This window comes from Diadema antillarum, unplaced genomic scaffold, assembly GCF_040938485.1.
Source record: "Diadema antillarum isolate AM-2024a unplaced genomic scaffold, OU_Dant_1.0 scf00000145, whole genome shotgun sequence".
In the NCBI taxonomy this organism is placed as follows: Eukaryota; Metazoa; Echinodermata; class Echinoidea; order Diadematoida; family Diadematidae; genus Diadema; species Diadema antillarum.
The window spans coordinates 567,625-590,938 of record NW_027271034.1 but is presented as its reverse complement, the minus strand read 5'-3'; the positions used below and the strand labels follow the sequence as shown (position 1 = coordinate 590,938).

Below are 23,314 nucleotides of genomic sequence, written 5' to 3'. Positions count from 1 at the left end.
TCTATTTGAGAATGAGTCAATTGGGCATTAATTTTACTATCAGAGATGTATTTTGGTCTTGTTTGGAAGAACTATGGCACTTTGCTATAAGTTATCAGATATGAAAAATTCAACTGAACTGAAATGCATTTCTCCATTATTTCTTGACTTGTAATCAATTCATCATATTTGTTAATTAAGTAAGATTTCTGTAAAATTTTAGCATATTTTTGCCTTTGTTTTGATTATTGCAGCATGCAGACTGGAGCTTCACTTGCCAAGCATTTTCATACTCAGTCATGGTCCTTTACAGTTTTATTGATTATTGTAGTGACATGATGGCTTACTCAAGAGTAATGTAATACCTTTCTGAAATCATTGTGCTTGTACTGCACATTACATGGCATTTAAATCAGAAATGTAACTGAGTGATATTAGTTCAGATAATGTAATTTGAATTTGCACCAATACATTTCATTATAGGAGTTTGACAACGATGCAGAAACGCTGATAAGCAATCTATCAATAACGCAAGAAGATGACGACTTGGACATATGTAAGTAAATTGAATACGAAACCTCGTTTGCTGACGTATCACATTTTGATCTTCAGAATTTCGCGAGAGCCGAGATTCGCGAAATTAAAATGCACACAAAAGTTCTTGTCTACACTATATGCACTGAGTGTTAGAGGCAACTCACGAAAATTTCTTGCCGCGAAAATATTGTGTTTTACAGTATGGTGAGGAATGCTGAGTATCTAATATCTGCATACAGAGGTATCTTTTAAAGGCAGTTCATATTTACCTGTCTGTCAGATTTGACTCTTTATGCAGATAAAAGAAAGCTTTATACACAGTGTCGTGTCTTCCTTGTGTTTGCCAACAATTGTTATTGCCTTGTATTGAACTATACTCAAGTATTTTGCCATAATACAATATTAGAGGCAGCTTTGTTAAATCTTGTTCAACTTAGGTTGTATTTTGTTTTATACGAAATAGGAGTAGCACCACATAGAGTTTTCAAAAGATGATGATCATGGTAACATCATGGAATCTTAATTGGAATATCTGGCAGAAATTGCTTTACATTTGCCTTGCTGGACTCTCCTGTTCAATGACTGACCAATTTTAATGAAGAAATGTGGAGTAATGTTGCCTAAATGTAGATGTCAAACTATGACGGCAGAATGAGGTGCTTTTTTGTTCTCTTGACATGTCTTTGCCTTGGTGGAATATTCACATTTGTATGGTGTGACATCATAATAAAATCTTTGTTTCCCCACAGCACTCAAGCTAGCCCATGTGGACATGTATTCAAAGAGATTAAAAGAAAGAGGAAGAAGGAAATCGATAGCGAGAGAGAATGGCCTCATCACCGCAGCAGTATCGTTACCACCATCCGCCCTACCCAGCCCCCCACAGTCGTCCCAGAAGCAAAAGCCACAGGGTAAGGAGTTTGACAAACTGGAAATGTGGTATTCATGTCTACTTTGTCGGGACACTGGACTACTGTATAAGCTAGTATTTTCGGGAATCTAATTTTCATGAATTTTGGGAATCACAGTTTGATCGCAAATTTAGCAACATGCAAAAATGTCTCCATGCGCTAGGGTAAAAGCGCATCTAAGTTAGCATGGGTATCAATTCATGAAAACAACATTGCGCAAAAATGTCTATGACTTCCTCATTCGCAAAAATATCTACACGCAAAAATAACAGCATAGACAGTAGTTTTCAGATAAACTTTATAAGTTTTTGGTTTATGGGATGGTCAGAGTTTTTCATTGAAAGTAATACTTCATTGGTGTCCGTTTATTATGGTACCCACATATCCAATGAATATCTTTCTAACTTTGGATTACTTTCAGACTTCTTGGTGAACCTGCACTAAGCATTTATCCAGTGGTCTCCAAAGTATACAAGAATACTGTAAAACATGATGTATTCGCGGCATGAAATTTATGCGAATTGGAGCCGACGGCCTTTTTCGTGGCATGAAATTTTCGCGAATTGCCACTTGCGTTCAATGCATATAGTGTAAACAAGAAATTTCGCGTGCATTTTAATTTCGCGAATCTTGGCGCTCGCGAAATTCGCGAAATTAAAATACACACGAACATTCCTCGTTTTACAGTATGCCAGCCCCTATGACCAAATAATTCCTGAGTTCCTTTTTTAAACTGAAAACAATGTAAAACAGTAAGATTGGGAAAATGATATGCAAACTTGTAAATAAAGTTAACATGCATATTAAAATCTTGTGCTCACACTTTGTTTCCTTACATTTGAATAATCTCCAAGGGTGCTGCTAATTCAAGTTATCAAATAGATTGGTTAACAGTGCTCTGAGGAAGTATATGAACCATAACATATGTCTTTGTATTTGAAGAATATAGATATATTCATTTCGTTCATATTCAAGTAATTATTTAAATGAAGCATGTAACTTGTACCCATTTTTTGTTTTGCTTTGTTGGTTGTTTGTGTAGCAGTTACAAAACGGAAACCTTCCAAGGAAGAGCTGGAATTCAGGGAAAAGTTGAAACCCTTCGCACGCTTCCTGACTTCTACCAACCTGGAAGAGATGTTTGACAACATCCAGAGTAAGTTCAGCTTCATAGCAGAATTCTTTTTTTCAATCCCTTAGCCTTGACGTCAGGGGTGGTATTCCGAAAATCTTCCAAAGTTTCTTCCGAAGTTTCTTCCTAAGTAGGAAAGTTAGGAAGTGCCTAGGAAAGACAGAATTGGTATTCTGAAATTTCTTCTTAGGAGCAAATTAGGCCCTCCTTATCCCTGCCCACATCCTCTTGTAAACCATGACGAAATGCCATATCATGAGGAACCAACCAATGACAATGGCATATTATTATGACGTATGGTTAAATACACGTGTGCGTGGCATGTCCCCTTTCTCATGCCCATTTCGCGCAATAAAGTAAATGTTGCGCGCTATGAATGACAAGCGCCTATCACAATGTTTTGCAGCTTGCTGTACTAACTTCACAACGTAGGCTTATGACAGGAGTAGGGCTTTCCTAAATATCTTCCTAAAATTCTTTCCTAAGTGCACTCTAGAATACCAACTTCTTCCTAAGTCAGAAATTGCATATCTCACCCTCATTTGCATATCTTCCTAAGTTACTTCCTAAGTTTAAGAAAAAAGTAAGGAAGACACTCAGGAAGAAACTTGGAGAGATTTTCAGAATACCATATAGGAAAAAATCCTGACTTAGGAACAAATTCCTTGGTAGGAAGGATTTCAGAATACCACCCTAGGTGTGGCAGAAAATATTGCATTATGACAATGCGCTACCTGAGGTATATTGGTAACACATGGCTACGTGATTGTGTTTCCATTCCTTCGTTATTTCTGTGCCAATCTCTTTGTGACTGCATTGAAAAATGTACTTCCCATGCATGGGATTGACTCTTTTTATGAAACCAAGTTGGTATTAGGGACATTGATTAACGACTGTAAGACTTCATTCTAAAGAAAAAATCCAGGAAACTTGTATCTGTGCTGAATTCTGTAGCCAGCTGCACCAAAATGTCTGTGATATCATATTTCTCAATGACATGTCTGCTAGGGTAATGATGCAGGATTTTAGTTATTTCTTTTTCCTTTAGTAAAATAGCCATATGTAAAAAGTCCCTTAACATCATCTGAATTGAAACGGCTAGATTGAGTTATTGAATTGGTGGATTTGATTTTTGTGAACATGGCTCTATGATAGCTAAATTATATCATATTTGTTATGAACATTTAGCTGCGAGAGATATGTTGGTAAAAATTTGGCTCTTTTATTCTGTCAACTGACTTTTCTTCTTTCCATGTTTTTCTTTTTCTTTTCTTTTGCAGAAGAGAAGGAAGTCAAATCTAGGATAAAGGAGCTAGTCAGATGTAGAAGAAATGGAATTACAAAGTTAAAAGGTATGAAATTCAATGAGCTCTTGAAATGTTACATTAGTTCTGTCTGAGAGACAATTAATATTATGTGGTAAGTGCTGTCAGTTACATCAGCAAACATCCTGTATAGTATACAAATATGCTTTGCCTTGAGAGTTTCTGATTACAACTATGGGCAGAGGTGACTCCAGTGATAGGAATTTTAAAAGCATAGTAGCCGTGACACTGCGAGATTTTTCCGTGATTGGTATTCAAGCTTGCATATGGCCACTGAATACTCATAATTTGGGGGAGTTGAATGTTCATCACAAGTATAGTTGTGTTATCATTTCATAAATAGTGTACTATGTGGAAAAGGTTGTCATAGAAAGTGCTGTCATTTTCAAACTAGTATACCACGGAGTGTCAAACATGCCAACATTCTGAAATAGTTGAAAATGCATATGCAGTAGTCATGTGAAACTCTTTTGACCAATCACAAGAGGATATAGTCCACAATACGATTATGCTGTGGAATTGATAAATTTTTGATGTGCTTGAACATAAATGTAAGTTATATGCTAATCATGGACAGTCATTTCCATGTGGTGATGCTGAGCATAGAGGAATTAATCAGCTGGAAGTTCAGTAATAGGCTCAAAGAATTGGAATATTTCTCTGCGAAGTGACCTTTAGGAAACACAGTAAGCAGATACACATCCCTATTGTAATACAGTGTTGTAAAGTTAACCATTTTTGCTGCTGACAGTATAAAGTGCATTAGTTGGTCTGCATTTTCATAAAGTTTGTCCAAGGGAAAAAAAAGTGAAAGGAATTGAATCATTGGGCAAGTGATCATTGTGAAATGATGATTGAGCATTCAATAATTTGATGACTAAATTGGGTTTCAATCTTCCGTCCAACAGAGGTAGAAGAATATGATGAAGCGAAGGCCAAGAGGGAAAAGAGGAAAGAAAACAAGAAGAAGCTTGCCGAGAAGACCAAGAAAGGAAACATCATTGCTGCTGCCAAGAAACCTGAGTGAGTATTCACAAGACATTTGACAAAAAAAAACCAAACAAATGTAGCTCTTCATGATTTATCTCTAAGAGTATACATGTAATAGTAGTAGTAGTAGTAGTAGTAGTAGTAGTAGTAGTAGTAGTAGTAGTGGTGGTGGTGGTGGTGGCGATGATGATGATAATGATAATAATGACAATATTTTGTTCACATGTATAAGCCTCTGTCATGGATGAGAAGCACAGATTTTTACAGGGTGAGATAGTAATCGTGGGAACAATGATAACTGTTATGTGGAAGGAAGAAGTTTTTACATGTCTTTCCAAAGTGAGGGTACATTATGAATGTTTGATTGAAGCTGATGCCATAGTGAGGTGTATGAGATTGGAAAGTACTGTCATCGTAACCAGTAATTCATGATGTTCTGGTTGCATGAAGAGAGTGCTGTGTGTTCACCCATTGAGGAGGAGTCCCAAGTATGCTCGGGCAAGTGTCTATGAGAAATGCGTGTTGTAGCAAAAGCAGCCCATCCTCAACGGGTCAATAGAGGAAGACTGGGACGTACAGAGTGAGAAGGTGAGAGAAGAGTGCTAACATAGTCGTCTTCTTTATATGGCACAACATGCCTGATGGTTGATACCCTTTGCTGACTATGGCTAGTCACCAGGGGCACCCCATGAGGGGTCAGCATCATTCACTCATTTTCTGGTGTGGGTATGTGGCTGGACCACTTCACCAGGTTTGCACCCTGCTCTTTGCGATAAATGAATGAATTTGGATCTTTTGTGTGGAGGAGTCACTCATGATTCCCTCACATGCTGGACCTCCATTCATTGTCCTACCAGAGGAACAGTGTTGTTGCCTCTATCTGGAGGGGATGGCATGATTACACACAACAGTGCTCAGCTAGACTCTGTGAGAATTGAACTCCAATCATCAGGCTCCCTACTGACTGAGCAACATCACCGCCCTAGAGATACAGTGGGGCTTGATTGTGCAGGTGCCGTGAGAGTTACAGTCCAGTGTTTAACCCGTTGAGGATGGTTTGAGTTTGCTAAAACACATATTTCCCATAGAAGCTTGCCCGAGTATACTCGGGACTCGTCCTCAACGGGTTAATATAGTATGCACTGTTATCACAGGGAGCCAGTGGAGGCGTGGCAGCAGGGGGATCATGTGGTCTCGTTTTGGAGGGTTAAAGGTCGTACTTGTACATTTAATAGATGATATGATACTAGTTTACCTCATCAATCACCAGTTTTGAGTATTTTAATCTAGAGGGAGAAAAAGTCTGACCCGTAACATTGACCAGCCACGTTTCTTGCATGATCAGTATTGAGAAGGGACCAAACATTTGAACTCATATCTGTGATTGTTACATGAATCTAGCATTCTATGAATTCTTCATCACATACATCTAGCCACCTATCTTTCATTTAAACCTTACTATAATGTTGATAGACTTCCTCTGCTGTATGTCTAAAACCAAATTTACTTTCCCCTGTAGATTTTACTGCAGTCACATATTTCTGAATGATTGTAATGTGTCCAAAAAAAAAAAAATGTGTTAAAAAAAAAAGTTATCCATTGCTGTGAATTGTATTCATGTTGCATTGTTGCATCAGTAGTGTGTTTAAATGTATTCCTACATACCTTGGATCATTTTGATTGGTGCTTTGCAAATTACCAGTCTTCTTTTGCTCTTCACTTTTCCACGTCCTCAATGCAAGCTGCCCATTAGTGTGGTGTGATGGGTAGTGTGCATTCAACCTTACCTTGGTGATGTGAATTAAATAGCGCCACCTTGTGGGCAAAAGTGAACAATCTAACAAAGTAAGCTGGCATCACAAGTGTTTTGAATACCTTTGAACTGCCAAACAAGCTTGCAGATTAATCATATTGTGATCATATTCAGCATACTGTATAGAAATATTTGTTGCATTGATCCCTATGCTTCTTGTTTTCTAATCAAATCCGTGTCAGAATTGGGAATGATGTTGTTGGTGTAAGCATTACTTTTGTGTTGCAGCACAAAAAATACTGTGTGTCCTGGCTTGAATTATCAAAAATAGGATATTGATTATGTCCGCCACCATGACCTGAAGTTAATCAGGCAGGTGGAAATATCTGTGCCAGTAAGTTAGTGAGAGTATATTTATATGTGTGTGTGTTGGGGGGGGGGGGGTGGGGTGGGTATGCTTTAGTTATTACAGGTCCCCCTGAAATCCAATTTCATGTTTTATTCTGTTGATGTGATTAGGTCCACACACCACAAATTCAGGAGCAATTGTGCAATCAAAATGTGTATCACAGAACATTGATCACTTCATTTTCAGCTTTCTACAACCAGTAAACTCCACTTCCATAAAACGGGGGGAAATAAGTAAATATTGCCTATCATGCTACCATCTCCACTAAAGCCAATAAGCAGTGCTATGTTTGTAGGGTTCTCTGATGGTATGACTGTGTAGAACATTTAGTGTGTAGTAGCACTTCACTGTGAAGCAATATTGCATCTTTTGCCATTTTTATGTAACGGTATTGAGATACGCTGGAGGATGTGCATTTGACTAACTTGGAATTTAACACAACATAACATTGTATGATTGAATTCAATTCCTGTCAACCTCCCACGATGGGGCATATGCTCTGCATGAACAGATTCATTGTTCATGTTTCTCACAGCAAACCCATTCAATATTTCCCTCCACCTTTTCATTCTTCCTTTCATTGCTGTAACCTCACTCCATCCTTCCTTTTTCTCCTTCTGCCTTCTTTTTATCCCCCTCCTTCCTCTCCCTGCTACCTTCAACATCTCAAATTCTCTTTTCCCCCTTTCCCCGGCACATCTCTTACTGTCTTGGTTTTCAATTTACCCAGCAGCTGAAGACTGCTAGCCATGAAAAGGTGCACTGCGCCTAGGATATAATGGGGTCAACACTTCATTGTGAGAACCTGAGTGAGAAGCTATGATCATGCTGCATTGATGCTTTTGTGACTTTTCAATAGTGCAGCTGGCAAATCAGACATGCTTGTATGGACCCTTTGTGCCCACCCTTTTAGTCAGCTTGAGTTTAAGACATTTGCACTTGTATCCAACATACAAGGTTGGAACAGTCCTTCAACAAGCTCATTTTTCGGGGGGAGGGGGGGAGGAGGAGGTAGAAGGTGCTATGTAGCTGGGTGTGCATAAATTTGACATTTCTAAATTACAGAAGAGAGAAATAAGTAGTAATTGGAAAAGAGCCTTGTTTCTATTCTTATTGGAAAGAAATGATTGTGCTCTTTCATGAAGTCTAAGAATCATGTTGGATATGCAACATGTTATCCTATTATATAGTTAGAGCTAAAATGTATAAAAGTAGATGAAATATCTCTGTCTGTCCGTAATTCTATTTCATGTCTCTCTATCACCTTCATGATGTAGGCAGCAGCATGAGGGGCAAAACTAAAAGTCCTTTAACAAGAAATTTAGAATTGAGAAGTGTTGAATGTTTAGAGGTACATGAAGTGAATAAAATGTTGTGTACACAAGCAAAGCGTACCAATGTGTCATCACCACTTTATTGTCATTAAGTTCCTGACAAATATGACAACACTTGTGTGATACATACCCTGTAAATGATACAGTTACAAGAATATGAAACAAAATATAACATGACTCATACATATCATGGCAGACATGAGATTATGGTTGATTTGCCACTTTAATTTGATATTCAAGCTATGTTATGCACATAGGTATCATGATGTGAAGTATTATGAGTTTTTTTAACCATTCAAGAGATGATTATTCCTTATGGCAATAAAGGGAACATTTCCTGGGCAGTATAAATGTGTGCGGTAAACCAGTGTGTAGTGAGTGATCTGGGTATGAACCCGCTGCAGTTAAGAACTGTGACTTGACCACACTCATCTTACACTCGTTAAATTCATGGTTGATTTGATCCACATGGAAATTTACTCGTGTATGAAATCTGTGCATGCTGGTGGTGTTTGTATGCTGTCGACGCGGCCCAGTGGATTTACAAAGCAGACTCAACAGAAAAGAAAAAAAAAATCTCATAACCAGATATCTTTCAGTTCCACTTTTATCAAAGTGAGTTACAATGTAAACAGAATTTTACATTGTATTTTACAATGTATTGTCAGCATACTTTAGTGTTTAGTCAATCTACATGGTGTTTAACAAAGTTTTGCTATTGTATTTACACCATGAGTAATTTTCCCACATACCTCTGAAGACAATGATACACCATGCATATTACATGAATTTATCAGTGATTTGCATAGACATGTTTACTGTACTTTGACATTAGAGGGAACCAAAAGAATATATTTTTTTAACTTCTTTCCGCTATTCCAAGGTCTTGTCTTTGATTATTCTAGTCCTTATTGATCACTGTCACAATGTCAGAATGAAATAACTTGTAAGTAAATTTGACATTGTATTTTACAGTGCATTGTCAACATTCTGTAGTGTTCAGTCAATCTACATGGTATTTGACAAAGTTTTGCTGCTTACACCATGAGTAATATTTCCACATACCTCTTAAGACAATGATACACCACGCATATTACATGAATTTGTCTGTGATTTGCATCTACATAGACATGTTTTGTAATATATTTTCACATTGTTAGGGAACCAAGAGGATATATATTTTTTCCCCTTCTTTCTGCTATTCCAAGGTCATGTATTTTGGTATTTTAGTCCTTATTAATCAGTGTCACATTGCCAGAATGAAATAAGTAAATAAATTGCTTGTGGTCTTTCATCTTTCACAACACTAGTGCTAGACGCCAGTACTTTCTTGAGAGACCCATTGAAAATAACTGATTTTAATTGATTGAATCGATATTGAATTTACTTAGAAACAGGCAACCACAAAATTAATACATTGCATGAAAGTAATTGTGCATATAAATACAATGTGGGATTTAGGTTTCTTGATATCTACTGTTGTGTTATGCTTACTTTGTGTATGGATTGAAATCATGTAGGAAAAACATGGTAGATACTGCTTGTATAGAATTCATATGCAGTGTATGGTGGCTAATGTATCAACAATGATCCGAAATGTTAAGATACATGTATTTTCAAAAAATGTATCAGGAGCACAGGACATTATGTAGGGAAATTGAACATTCTTAGCAAGGAAACCAAACTTGGTGTGTGCAGATGATTCCCAGGTGCCTTCACCTTGCAAAACCTGAGACTTCATAAGCCCTCAGTTGAGACTTCTTTCTACTTCGTCCCTTCCATAAATTGTTATTTCTGGCCAGTAAGACCTCCTGTATTTGTGTAGCGTCTCCCTCTCACATTCATCGACACCTGCTCAAATATTGACAGTACACCGCATTTCATTGCTCAGACCAGATCGGGGGGTGATGAATTGTAAATGCGAGTGACCCCTGGAAGTAAGCTGTAGGGCACGGGTGGATCTAGAGACAAATTACCAGTGAGGAAATGGTCTCTGATTTAGCCTTCCTACCAGCAAACTTAATTGAAATGCTTGAAAAGGGGCCTCCCCTTTAATGCTCTGTATTCAATCTCTACCCAGAGGCTGTGTGCTTGTACAGACATTGTGTTTGAATGCGCCGCAAATATGACGATTCGTATGAGCATTGTTAGCAAAGAGGTGAATGCCAGCAGAGAATCATAATGTTGCCATTGTGTCTTCAGTCCTCCAGTTTGCACTTATGACATAAAAAAGATGCATTCATCATTCGCTTATCATGGCATACACATGAAAACAGGATTTTCTGATATAAGAGATAAGTCCCTCAAAGATATTAGTCTATCTCCCAAATACTGTAAACGTGGAAATTTTCGCGGTACATTAATTTTCGCGGATTTCGCGCTACGTTCGGCTAGCGCGAATTCAAAAACGCGCGAATATATCTTCACAATTTTCTATGCACATTTTGAACGGGATGAATTGTGTGTGCTTCATCGATGATACTGCTACGTAGTACAATGTACAGGCATGTTTACGCTACTAGTACTGTGGAAGAGACGATAAATTGTGTACTGTAGCATGCATGTGTGCACCGCACGCACCGATGCTACACTCCCCCGTGACTACGGTACTACAGTCACAGCTGTACTACGTATTTGAGTGCTTGTACTCGCAGTCGAGCCGCTCGCTATGTCGCTTGTCGTACGCTGGCATAGCAAGCTATGTAGCAGAGGCTTTGGATGAAAGCAGTGAATGTGTAGGGTTGGGGGTACCACGTATCGTCACCCTAAGGATCTGTAGCTTGTTTATTCTAAAAATATAATACAAATCCACCTAATTCTTACCTCAAATATGCCATAAATACTGCAGTTTTGAATGTCGTGACCGTCTCGTTGATTATGAATCTCCGTTTTAAAATAGCGCAATTTTAGTGCGTGCGTTCCGTTTTCTTCGCGCAGCTAAAAAGGGAACCTTGCGATCGGCACCCCCTCTCCTCCATAGGTATACACGTGAATTTCACAGCATAGGTAATACACGTGAATTTCACAGGCCATAGGTAATACACGTGAATTTCACAGCCATGCGTCGTTACTGATCGGATGTGTAATTTTTAGCTTGGTTTGTTCGAGTTTGATTTTCGTTTCTTCGTTTTTATTGTTTTTATAGCTAATGACACTTAATCCCGCGCGTACTTTATCGTTCTATACGCAAACAGCCATGATACGCAGGGTGTCGATGGGAAGGTGCCCTGTCGATAGGTGGTGCCCCAACCATACTACAGTAAAGTAACCTGCTGCGGAGCGCGAATTTAAGAACCCGCGAATACGTTTTCGAGCCGCTCAGCGCGAAAAATTAATCGCGCAAAAATATTGACGTTTACAGTAAGCAGGACATTTTATATATACAAATGAGATGTCAAAATATATGGAATGAATAGATAGAGGATTTTGCCATGGATGATTGTGGAGAGATCTACACTTCTTGTCATGGCAGGACATGTAAACAAAACAGTTTCAAAATATCTTTGGGGAAATGCATCCTTTGATGTACATTTGCACAAACAGTCAGTTCTTGCTGAAATAAGGCAGCTCCTTCAACCGGGGGATTAGCAAAGAGTATTTTGGGCAATAAAAGAGATCGAACAGAAGGCAAGGAGTATTACACTCTAGCCATTGATATTTTGGTTGGATAACTGCAAGCATATTCGTTCCAAAGCTAAGAAATTGCAAGACTGAGAAGCAGCAATATCACAGCACACCATGAAGAGTTTAAAGCGACTACAGGCCTAATGTACACTGCCCATTTACATTGCACTTTTGGTCTTGTTCCTTCTTGTTTGTCTCATTTCAAATAACCTTGGTTTCTATGGCAACAGAATATGTCCAGTATCCACACTCCATGGGACGACTCTAGCTTGTCCCACCCACTGGATGTACTGAAATGTGTCTTTGTTCATCCAAATATGGCTGGAACAAGCATACCAGGCATAGGTGTGAAACAAGAAGTTACAAAATGCCATTCAGGGAGATTCTTCTTATGCTGTGCTGAGAACCAAAATATTATTGAGGATTAACCTTTTGACATTTGCGTGGATGTACGTGATTTCTCGGGACGCCGTATCTTAACACTTAGCCTACGCCACCAGTAGGGAAGAATGACAGCCAGGCATAGGAGAGGAAAGGTTGTTAAATCAATGATTGGAATAGTGAGAGCTGGGGAGATGAAGGGGTAGGATAAGAAAACTATCTATGAAAGAGAAGGGGAACTGGGTGCCAAGCACGTGGCCAAAGGGTAGAAAGTTGGGAAGTTGTTCTAATGACAGACAGGAACCGTGCAATCACGACCAGTCTCTGTCAGCGCGAGAAAGTGAGTGAGCCCTCGCTTGTTTAAACTCCATTTCTGAAAGACCACACTTCCTTCAAGGGTAATTGGGATGCACAGAGGGTCTAGCCTTTCACATTAGATTCATCTTGTCTAATGATACCACAGCGCAAGTGTTCAAGAGCCATATTAAATCTCTGCTGATTGTCTGGAAAATGATTACATTAAGTCAGTTGCCCATCTAGAGTTCAGTTTTAAGGGTTTGTCATAATAACTGCTCAGATATGATCTGTCTTTAATGAAAAATATCTTACTTGTGTGCCCACTGAATGCTGCCAAACTCCATTACCATTTTGAGCTCTGCCTGTCACATCTTTCAGAAAACTGTAATCTTTGCTGTGAAGGGTTCAGATATTTATCTAAATCTGTCCCCAGTGTTAATAGTATATATGTCTATAGATATTAGTGTGCAATCATTTCGTGCATGGCTGGTTAAATTAATAACTTAAGTTGTTCATTATACAGGTCTGCATCAGTTGTATCTATATATCTATTGTTAGGATAGAAAGTCAAAACAATTTTCATGTGGTCTCAGAAAAATAATTCACGTTTTGAAAAACAATGCTTGTTTTGCCACATGCATCTCATGAACGAGCGTGCAGTTGCCACACATAGCCTGCATTTTGTGTGAGTGTGTGTGTGTCAGTAACTGGAGGTACAAACAAGTCATATTTGAAATCCTACCCTCCTTTTGAAGAACAAAGCAGTGTCAAACACTTTGATGGAATGTGTTGATGGTAAACACATTGGGATGACTGTTAAACTGATACATCACTTCCTGGAGTAAGGCTGACACAAAAAATTAACACCTGTACAAAACAAAACATGCCACGAATAACAGTTTGTCCCGCGCGGTTATCGGTACAACACCAACATTGATAGGAGTGCTCAAAGAGGTAAAAATACCATAGATTTTAGGAGAAATCCCAGGTTGTCAGCACCCTTAATTGCATCCCTGTCAGCTCTTATTCATCCAACCTGCCGAAGAGGAGCTGGTAATCGCTGCGTGATCGTCGGCCCATCGCCGTTGCCGGCTAGACCTGTTTGGGCAAACATAGGTGCTGAGTGATTTCATGGAACAAGCAGGAGAAGCCGAAGTCTTGATGTGACAAACTGTATCTCGTCCCCATGTGACTGTAGGTTACAAGTGGGTAGACTTTGGGGAGTCTATGAGCAAGACAGTTGCCTCTTTTCTATTTTCTCTCAGTCAAATAGTTTGTGTGTATTTCAAATGATTACATTTAAATGAACCATGCTGCCTTCAAAGATCTGACTGCGGCAAAAACCCAGGGTTGAACTTGAGAAATGGCCATGGGCATGTAGACTCCAGCGTATCATATCATGGGCCACCTTGTCTAGTCCCATGGGATACTTGGTTGCTGGAAGGCAGAGGGGTGGTTTGGGGACTGAAAACTGCTGCTGAGAGACATAAGGTCAAGATTGGCTACAGAAAAAGTGAACACGTTCAGCCATGTTCACATTCCTTTGTGAATTAAAATTATGGCTAAAATTAATGCACTTTCCTGGTTCCTAGTGCTGGTATCTGAATTGTTAAATCTTAGACTTGGTTCTCGTAGAAAAGAAATGCACTTTTGCTTTCATTGACACTTTAATTTCCTCTACATTAAGATCATAAGTTTTTTCCAAACATAGTAAATTAAGTCAAATTATTGGTGAAAGTGAAGTCAGAGTCTTAAGTCTGTTCCTACTGCCAAGCAAAAACAAAATGCAGTGAAAGTAAAACAAAAACATTAAGAACTTTTCTCTGTAGGGTGCCTTTCCCCTCTCAGTAGTAAGTTGAAGAAGTTTGAAAAGCACCGTGTACTATACAGAAATTGAAGAACAGTCAAAGTAGTACTTGAATACATCTTTTATCTTTTACAAATTCACTTGTGAATTTTTTTTGTAGCTACAATATAGGTTTACCCTTAAGCTTTGATTTGGCATCAGATTCTCTGTAAGTTGCAGAAATAAGACAAGCATTATGTATTATGTAGAAATTTAAGAACAGTCAAAGTAGCACTTGAATATCTCTTTCATCTTTTACAGAACCATCCATATCAATTGATAGCTACAATATGCCTATAGGTTTACCCTCAAGCTTTGATGTGGCATCAAATTTTCATGTTTATTAAAGAAGAAGTTTGTGTGTGTGTGTGTTGTTTTTTTCCAACCTATGTGCCAAAACTTTACTTGCAATGAGTGCAGCTATTGTCTGGTGTGTGAACGCAGTCTCCATCAAGGCACTGTGGACTTCAGGGATCAAGCTGGCAGATGAAACAGCGGAATGGAATGTTCCTAGTGAGGGAAACCCTCCAGTATTTTGTGCTTTCATTTTTAATTGTGAGTTACTCGATTTCCTCTAGATTTAGTAAAGTCTTTCCCCCAGACATTTCAGTGATGTGATGTCATAACCTTTGAATTTGCAGCAATTACTTGACGGATTGTCAAGACTGTCTCCACTGTTGTAGGACTTCTCTTTCCGTCCGAATCTCTTGGAGATATCTGTAAATATTATCCTGCACTAAGATGCGTCCATCTTCACATTGTTGTTGATGGAATCTCTGACTGGATTGTTTTGAAAAATGTTGGTGGAATCAACTTCTAGTGAAAGGCAGAAATCATGATGGAATTTATAACAAATGAGATGTGAGCATCGCAATTTTAAGCGAAGTAGAGAGTTGCCATGATTGTAGATTAAAGGAGTTTTTGCTCTGTGGAGTAGATAAGTGGTGAATCATAACAATTTGAGTGAAATGAAAGGGTAGTTGAGTGAATATTGGGACTTCATTTGACATACTGTAGTAGTCCTGTAAGTATCTTGAATATAACAGCAGGTTATACAACTGTGGCATTTCTCACTTGAAATTCCTCATTGTTCATATGCACAGGAAAAACCAGTATTTTACTCTATTTTTTCATTTGAATGAAACAAATACATTAAATGCTCCTTTTATCAGGAACATGTGTAGTAACAATAATGTGAAATTTATAACTTTCTGTGCCTCAAACCATTAAGTGTAATACAAATAACATTGTCCTGTGATTAATATGGTCTTTCCTTATCACCATCTACAATATACCAGGTATAAACGTACCATGCATTTTGTTATCTATTACATTTTCTTTGTATTGGTAATGTATCTGCCCCTCTCTACCTCCTCTATCAATACTTGAAATGGCATTGGAATGCAAGACAGCAAATTTGATCACATCAAACTCTTGCATTATTGACAAGGCGTGACATACAGCATGCATGATAACTTGCTAGACTGGTTTTATCGGTCAGATAGCAATTTAGCAGGTAATGTAATGCCAGGCCAGGAGAGTTCATTAAAATCTGCACTTAGAGTATAATTAGACCCTGATTGAATGAGGCGAGCCCTCAACATGCAGTGCATACCAACTTCCACTCATAGAGTTCAATTAAAGGCAATCAACTGGCATTGCTTGATTACATTGTGGGGCATAATTAATGCAAATGTGGAGGAGCAGTCTCCTGTCCATATTGACACTGGCTCTATGATTCATCCAGGAAATGTTGGCAATGTTTGGCCAGGAGACATTTACTGTGAACAGGCACCGTTCCCGCCCACCCTCTCCCCTGGTCGATACATTCCGAGTAGGGGTGGGCCACAGCCATGGTGGACTTGGCTTTTTAAAGGTCGTAACCTCCCTATTGAAATCCCTCACAATATTTTAATATTTAGTGGATGAGTTTGTGTATGTGCAATTGTGTTTGTCTGTTTGTTTGTGTGTGTGTATGTGTGTGTGTATGTGTTCAAATATATCAGACATCAGACAAATATGGTATGCCACATCTAGTCATTGTTGGGACAATAGGCTGCTGTGCTTGGCTGTTTGTTTTGTGGACCGTTCACACTGACATTGAATAATCGCGACATTACAAAAATGGTAACATTTGGTGGAGTGGGATTTCTTTAACTTTTCCAGAAATTTTCTGTGACAATTCGCAATGAGAATGATCAGTGCAGTAAAACAATGATTTTTATTAGGAATATCCTCCTGCTATTTGGATTCTTGCCCATAGACACACATGAAACGTACTGAATATTTTGAGAGGTTTAGAGAAGTTATCACTGCTAGTCTTTTGTTAGTCTAGCTCATTGATAAAATATGTTAGTAACTGTCTTTGAAACCAAAAAAAAAGAAGATAAATAAATAAAATAAATGAATGGGAACTCATGCCTATTATCGTGCTTGTAATTTGTTGTAAATAGTGCACTGAGTCCCAGCATTGAAAAGTTCATCAGGTAATTGAGCAAACAATTTCATATGACACCTCATTTCCATAGGCATTGCTTGCCTATGAACACTTTAATGTTTGAATGTTTACATTTTTAATCGACCGAAATTAATGATTTTTACCTTAATACTACTGACCAATGTAATTTGACATTTTGTATGAAAATTACTCAAAGTCTGCAGGTGGTTTTGATTTTGCAACCTGGCATTTTTGTAGGTGATAAAGACTTACCCCTGTTCAGACGCAAGCCAGTTTTTATCAAAACTCGATAAAGAAACAACGTATAAAGAATCATCGTATAGCCTACAGACCGTTCAGATGCTAATCTTGACCATTCTGGAAAACGTTGTATAGATGTGCAGTTTCCCACTGCACATGCTGTTATGGTCTGAGTGACAGCTATGGGGTCGCCTTTTGCGAGCACTCCCATTAAGCCCCGCCCAGTTATACAGTTCTATGGTCGCCTTACGTTCCGACGCACAATGGCCACCGTGGAATGCTGATTCGTTATCAAGTTCTAGTTCGAAACGATGCTCTGACCGTCGTGTCGTTATACATTGTTTCGTTAGTCAGCGTTCAGACGTATAAATTCATCACATGGCTGTAAGGTTTTGGTATAGCTATACCGTTCTAGTATACATTTTTTGTGTCTGAACACCCTGTATGTAGTTCCAGAGTTTAGGATTTCATGCCGTTTACCCCAAGAGACTGCATGAATTTGTTTTCGTCTGACAGAATGAAACTTCTGCTCAAGATTGCTTTCATCACAGGTTCCAAACAACCAACCAATGATAGATAGGAGAGAGGGCATTGACCTTACCTCGCGTTCGTCAGTTCGGGCAGATACAAATTTCTTCGAACCTGTAGGATTAGCAACATTCACAGATCTTTCCATATTTTGCAAAACATGCATTCTGTATAGAGAAATGTGATTTCTTTGAATATTTCTCATTTTTCAGTAAACATAATTTTCATATCAATTTCTCATGTGATATATATATTATTTTTGTCAAGGAAGGCCCCTTTTGATGATTTTGTAGCCATGCTACATGTTGTTTGTTACTGCAATGCTTCACTGTTGATTCAGCTCACTCTCAGAGTATACTTATTTTGGTCAATATTGTAATACTTAAAATGATGATAATGATAGTGATGAAAGTAGTAAATGAAATGAATGTTGCTAATGGAAATATTTATGATAAGAATGCTGATGATAGTAATACAACCAGGTGTTTATTTTATATATAATTAGCTAAGAATGACATTCTAATAAAAAGGTTAGGCGGCACTCATATTAAAGGGACTGTACAGTTCTGGTTGAGGTGAGGACTTGGCTTTTAACGTTTTGCGAGATATTCAGAAACCACTCTATGAGATGTCAAACAGCATGCAATTCTAAGGGGTATTAAAAGTTTATTTGATGAAAATCGGTTTTGAAATGGCTGAGATATCCAAAACAAGGTGAAACAAAGAGATCCTCATGAAAGGCGTGGCCTGTCGCCTTTTATTATTATCACATTTTTGGATATCTCGGCCATTTGAAAACGAATTTTCATCAAATAAATGTTAAATCCTTACATGCTCTTTCATATTTCATTAGAGGTTTCTCATTATCTCACTTATGAATGTTATAAACTTGAATCTCCATCTCAGCCAGTACTGTACAGTCCCTTTAAGTGATGATTTGTGAAACTGATTTTGTGCAATGACACAGGCATGGCAAAAGTATTCAATGCTAAAAAGGATGTGCCAACATATTGAAGATATGTACTTTTTTTTTTCGGAAGTGTCTAAAATATCCCTTTGAGTCTCTGGTTTCCCCTCACGTGGAAACACTTTCTAAGTCTGAATGCCTTGGGTTACTGTGATGACCCAATTATGTGGATGCTGCGTTGTCGTGATTAGCACCTCTGTGCTCATATTTCTCATCTAATGTGTGTTACCTGGACCTGGGATGGTACACCTATACCCCTCCTGCTGCAATCCTCTTTTGCTCGTTGTGATTAGGCCTTTTAATACCAACTGTTTTACAAGTGTAAAACAGCCAACAACCACGAGTTAAACCCTCCCTGAATATCCCAAGATATGACATGAAAGACTTAAAGTGCAATTCAGTTCTGCATCATGTTCAGTCGGGTTTTATTTATTAGAAATTTGACACTTTGTGACTTTTGATATTTCCCTCAAACATAAATAGACCCTCTCTATAATGTGTCTAGAAATTGTTAGGAATCACTTTTCTTGTGAAAAAAACTCTGCTCTCGTGGAAGTCCATTGCATGTCACTAAATTCTATCTGATCATGACATTCAATATCAAATGGCGTGACATCATTTAATGTATTAAAGTGAAGACTCCTGACAGGTATAGCAGTGTAATCAAAGGAGCCATTCCTTCATTTTAAACAGTTTGATTCAGATGCATCTTCCAGTCACCTTTAAATAATATTTGATTTCCCAGCTTATGAACATTACCTAAACATCACGTGACAGAATTTTGATAAATGGCATCTTACGTCTGAAATATGATCAAGAAGTGTTGCTTCGAGAGAGTTGTGTTATTTGCAATGTTTCCTGAAAATCTAAAGTAAGAGTGATTTAAAACACACATGTTCAGTCTGCGGCTTAGGTTTATGAGTAGTAATATACACCATGTGAGAAGAAAAGGAAGTTCAGCTATGAATGGTTAGCTGTGATTCACATGTGGGGAATATCCTTGGCTTTCACAAGTCGTGGGTGTTACAGCCATTTGGTTTGAGGATGCTTTGTATTTGGTGCCTGAGGATCATGATGTATTATGGGGAGCAGCTAAAAATAATAATTCCTGACTTATTTTTAAGCATAAAAATCAATTTGTTTGACTTGTGTTTATCTGTTCAACGGCATCATGGAGCCTCCACCAACATTGATTTTATGTATTGCCTTTTACCTTACATTCTCTTTTCAGAGGCTATCAATCTCTTGTTTGAGATCTGCATCTTTTTTTATAATATCCAGATGGGGGATGTCAATTAATATTTTATATTTGTATGCCAGCCTAAGGCACCATTAACTGTGTATTTCAGGATTCATTATTTGAAATGGTTTTTCATTTCAAATGTGATATAATGTGGAGTTATAACTAGCATGCTATGAATACAGTTGCATTGCTGAACATGTTTCTCCATGCTAAAAATATTATTATCATCTACACAAATTGTCTATTCTTGTATTTTTGAAGAAAGATGTAATGATATCAGAGAAGTAACAAGGCAACAAGAAATATTACATTTTCCCCAGAGTAAAGAAAAAAGAAAAAAAGAAGCACAATTTAGAAAATCTGTATGTTCATCATGCTGCACTTCTCAATGATAATTTTGAAGATTTGTTTGGTTTTGTTTTTTTAGTTCATTCAGGGACAATCTAGATCTTGTATGGTGATGAATTACAGGGGGATGTCATTGTTCCTCTCCTTGTGTAGTGTAATCTGTTAGGTACACACCAGTATGATACCTTCACACAGTGGCCGAGACCCAGCTTTCACCAAGCACCGCTCCTTTATTGCAACCTCGTATTGAAACCCCAGGATTGATATCAGTTCTTATTATGACTGATTCTGTTTGTTTAAGACCGGATAATTGAGCAACCCAGATTTGCTTCTTTGACCCAAGGGTCTCTGGTTAAGAGTCATTTGCATTGTATCTGTTGCACTATTTATATCCAACAAAAAGACTCATTTTGCTTACGACCAAAAATCAACATCAAGGAACATAAGAAATTTGTAGCAAGAGATACATTGACTGTTAGATTTATTCATGCCTTTGTAAGGTTAACATTTGTGCTTTAAAAAATAAAACTGTTGTGAACTATACATCATACATGTATGTACATGCATAATCATGAACAAGAGTGACTGGTGCTGTTGTGGCCTCACGCTAGCATGTTTTCATCAACAAATAAGCCATTGTTCATTTTTTCGAAGAAAAGGAAGATGGAACATATATCATCCTGTGTGTCTTTCTTCCCTACAAACAGAAATAAGCTTATGCAAACAAGATGTATGCACTCATGGTAATGAACTCCTCCACTGCCTCTGGAGCCAGGCATGTGTTCCTGAAAAATGGGTCGTTCATTTCCTTCTCTCAGCCTCTTCTCCCCTTTGAGTTGTCACGGGGGTTAATGATTAAACCAAGCCTGAGATATTTAACATGGCCTGATGAAGCCGAGTCAATATTGACTTCCGCTACACTGGCTCTAACAGCAGGGCCAGTGGATACTTTCTGCATTTCCCCGTTGCCAAGTGCCCAGAGCAATTTACTCAATTGAGATGCAGAAATGGTGCACACAAGTATCTGGAGATTTTGCCATAAAACAAGAGGCAGGGCTGTGGATTTGATCATGGCATTGTGTTTCATGTGATCAAAGCTGTGTGGATGCAGGGGAAAAAGCTGTATTGGTTTCTCAGAATTGATATGCCTCTTTCAGTGAATCTGTGTGCTGGAAAGGTACAATTTGAAGCACAGTTTATGGCACCTTTGGCTCATCCACTGACTATAGAGACAAGCAAAGGGGTGTCAGATATAGTAGAAAGAATGCAGAGTGATGTGGATTGATGGAAACTGTCAAGTTCAAATGAATATGAAATTGTGGACATAGGTTTTGAAACAAAGAAAAAATTTTTGTGTGTCCTAATACATATTTTGACTATCTTAATGTCTAATAGTCCCTTTCACTGATTTTCCACTATTGTACGTTGCCATACCTTTCATGGTATCTTTGTATATTATATAATTCATGAGTTGACCATTATCTGTAAAATAAGTAACCAGTGAAAATATTGCTTCAGATAATAAAAATGCAATGTGTGGATAGGATCATCTCCAAATTGTGAAGTCACTAACTGTTCTTTTGGAGAAGAATACTGTATAAGTGGAAAATTTTGCGGTGTTGAAATTTTCGTGCATTTTGTGCATCCAGAAACTAGCATGATAGTAAAAGCAGGCAAATATTTTTACTTGCCGTATGTTCAAGTAGTTGATGTCTTGATTCCGTGGAGTTAAAAACAGTGGAAAAATGAGCAAAGAAAATGGGATTTCATAACATGTGAAACTCACCTTACCCCACCGATAGCGAAAAATTATCCACATAAAAATATCCACTCTTACAGTAATACTTATTTCTCACTCTCTGGCTGTGGTTTTGGATCACTCATAAAATTGTCTTTCCAGTCCCAATTGCAAAGTGTTATTCTCTCAAAAATGATATCATACTTTACTTCTTTTCAGTAGTAATTCTATCGCTTGTTTCAATTGAGTATCGCTCTTTACTTGCTCTTTATTGGCACTTTCTTTAAATCTGTATCTGCTAGTGATTACAGCAGGTAAAATCTTGAATGAAGACAGCACCTAAATCTGCTGGGATAGCTGTAAAAGGCATTTTCTGTTCTTTTTCAGCTTCATATTACTGTTTTTCTTTTATTCCTCTCCCTTTTTAAAGATGACTCTAGATAATGCACTTTGAATATTGTCATATGTTTTGTTATTGACTTATTTTAAAGTTTCGAAGTAAATTAATGTAATTTTTTTTTTCGTCTCTCTTTTCTTGCAGCTCAAAAGAGGATGTGAAGGATGAGAAACTAGGTAAGTGTTGGATTGGAATCTATATCATTTTATTTATCTACCTCCATCTGCAGTGATATATGAGTATGTCCTCACATTCACTGTTTGTGTGTGTGTGTGTGTTTGTGTGTGTTTGTGTGTTTGTTTAACCCTGATTTCAAAAGCACAAATATAAATCTTCATTAAAAGAGAAGTAGTCAATGATTACACTTTTCAGCAATTTTATGAATATGTGGTGCTGTTTAGGGTTCATTGTGGTTTGATTACATGTAACTTACCAGGATGAAATTCAGAACAAAATATGAGAAAATCTCAGTTATGTCAGTGTTTTGCAATCATTGTCAGCTCTGTGGCAGTCTTTCAAAGTCCTGGCCGATATTGATAAAACAAATTTTCAGCATTTACTTGCCAACTCTGTATGTGTGTCAACATCGCAAATTGCAAAATCCATATCTCTCAAGTAGAAAATGTATTTTTCCATACTTCTCCCTCTAAGCAAATTTGGTTTCCTAATAACCTTTAGGACGGAATGGCACTGATTTTCTTCCGATGCTCGTGTTCAGAGGGTGTTGAAAATAAGTCACACCTTCGCTCAAGTATGCGACAGATATTTTTGTAGCACCTCAAACATGCAACATTTGGTTGAAATCATCTCGAATGTCGCCCGGCGTGTCAAGCCCGGAAAAGAATTTAATCGCTTGCATGGAGGCGGTTCAGAGAAC

At 38.0% G+C, this 23,314-nt stretch overlaps 1 protein-coding gene across 1 annotated transcript in view; it reads left to right on the top strand.

Annotated features, from left to right (window-relative positions):
* Window positions 1-23,314, top strand: part of LOC139721509 (transcriptional adapter 2-beta-like) — a 50,634-nt gene that overhangs the window by 13,246 nt on the left and 14,074 nt on the right. Inside the window, exons 8-13 of the mRNA XM_071632824.1 lie at window positions 463-535; window positions 1,266-1,427; window positions 2,473-2,583; window positions 3,840-3,911; window positions 4,793-4,907; window positions 22,582-22,613. Coding sequence (XP_071488925.1) covers window positions 463-535; window positions 1,266-1,427; window positions 2,473-2,583; window positions 3,840-3,911; window positions 4,793-4,907; window positions 22,582-22,613 — 565 coding nt within the window. The remainder of the gene's footprint in view (window positions 1-462; window positions 536-1,265; window positions 1,428-2,472; window positions 2,584-3,839; window positions 3,912-4,792; window positions 4,908-22,581; window positions 22,614-23,314) is intronic.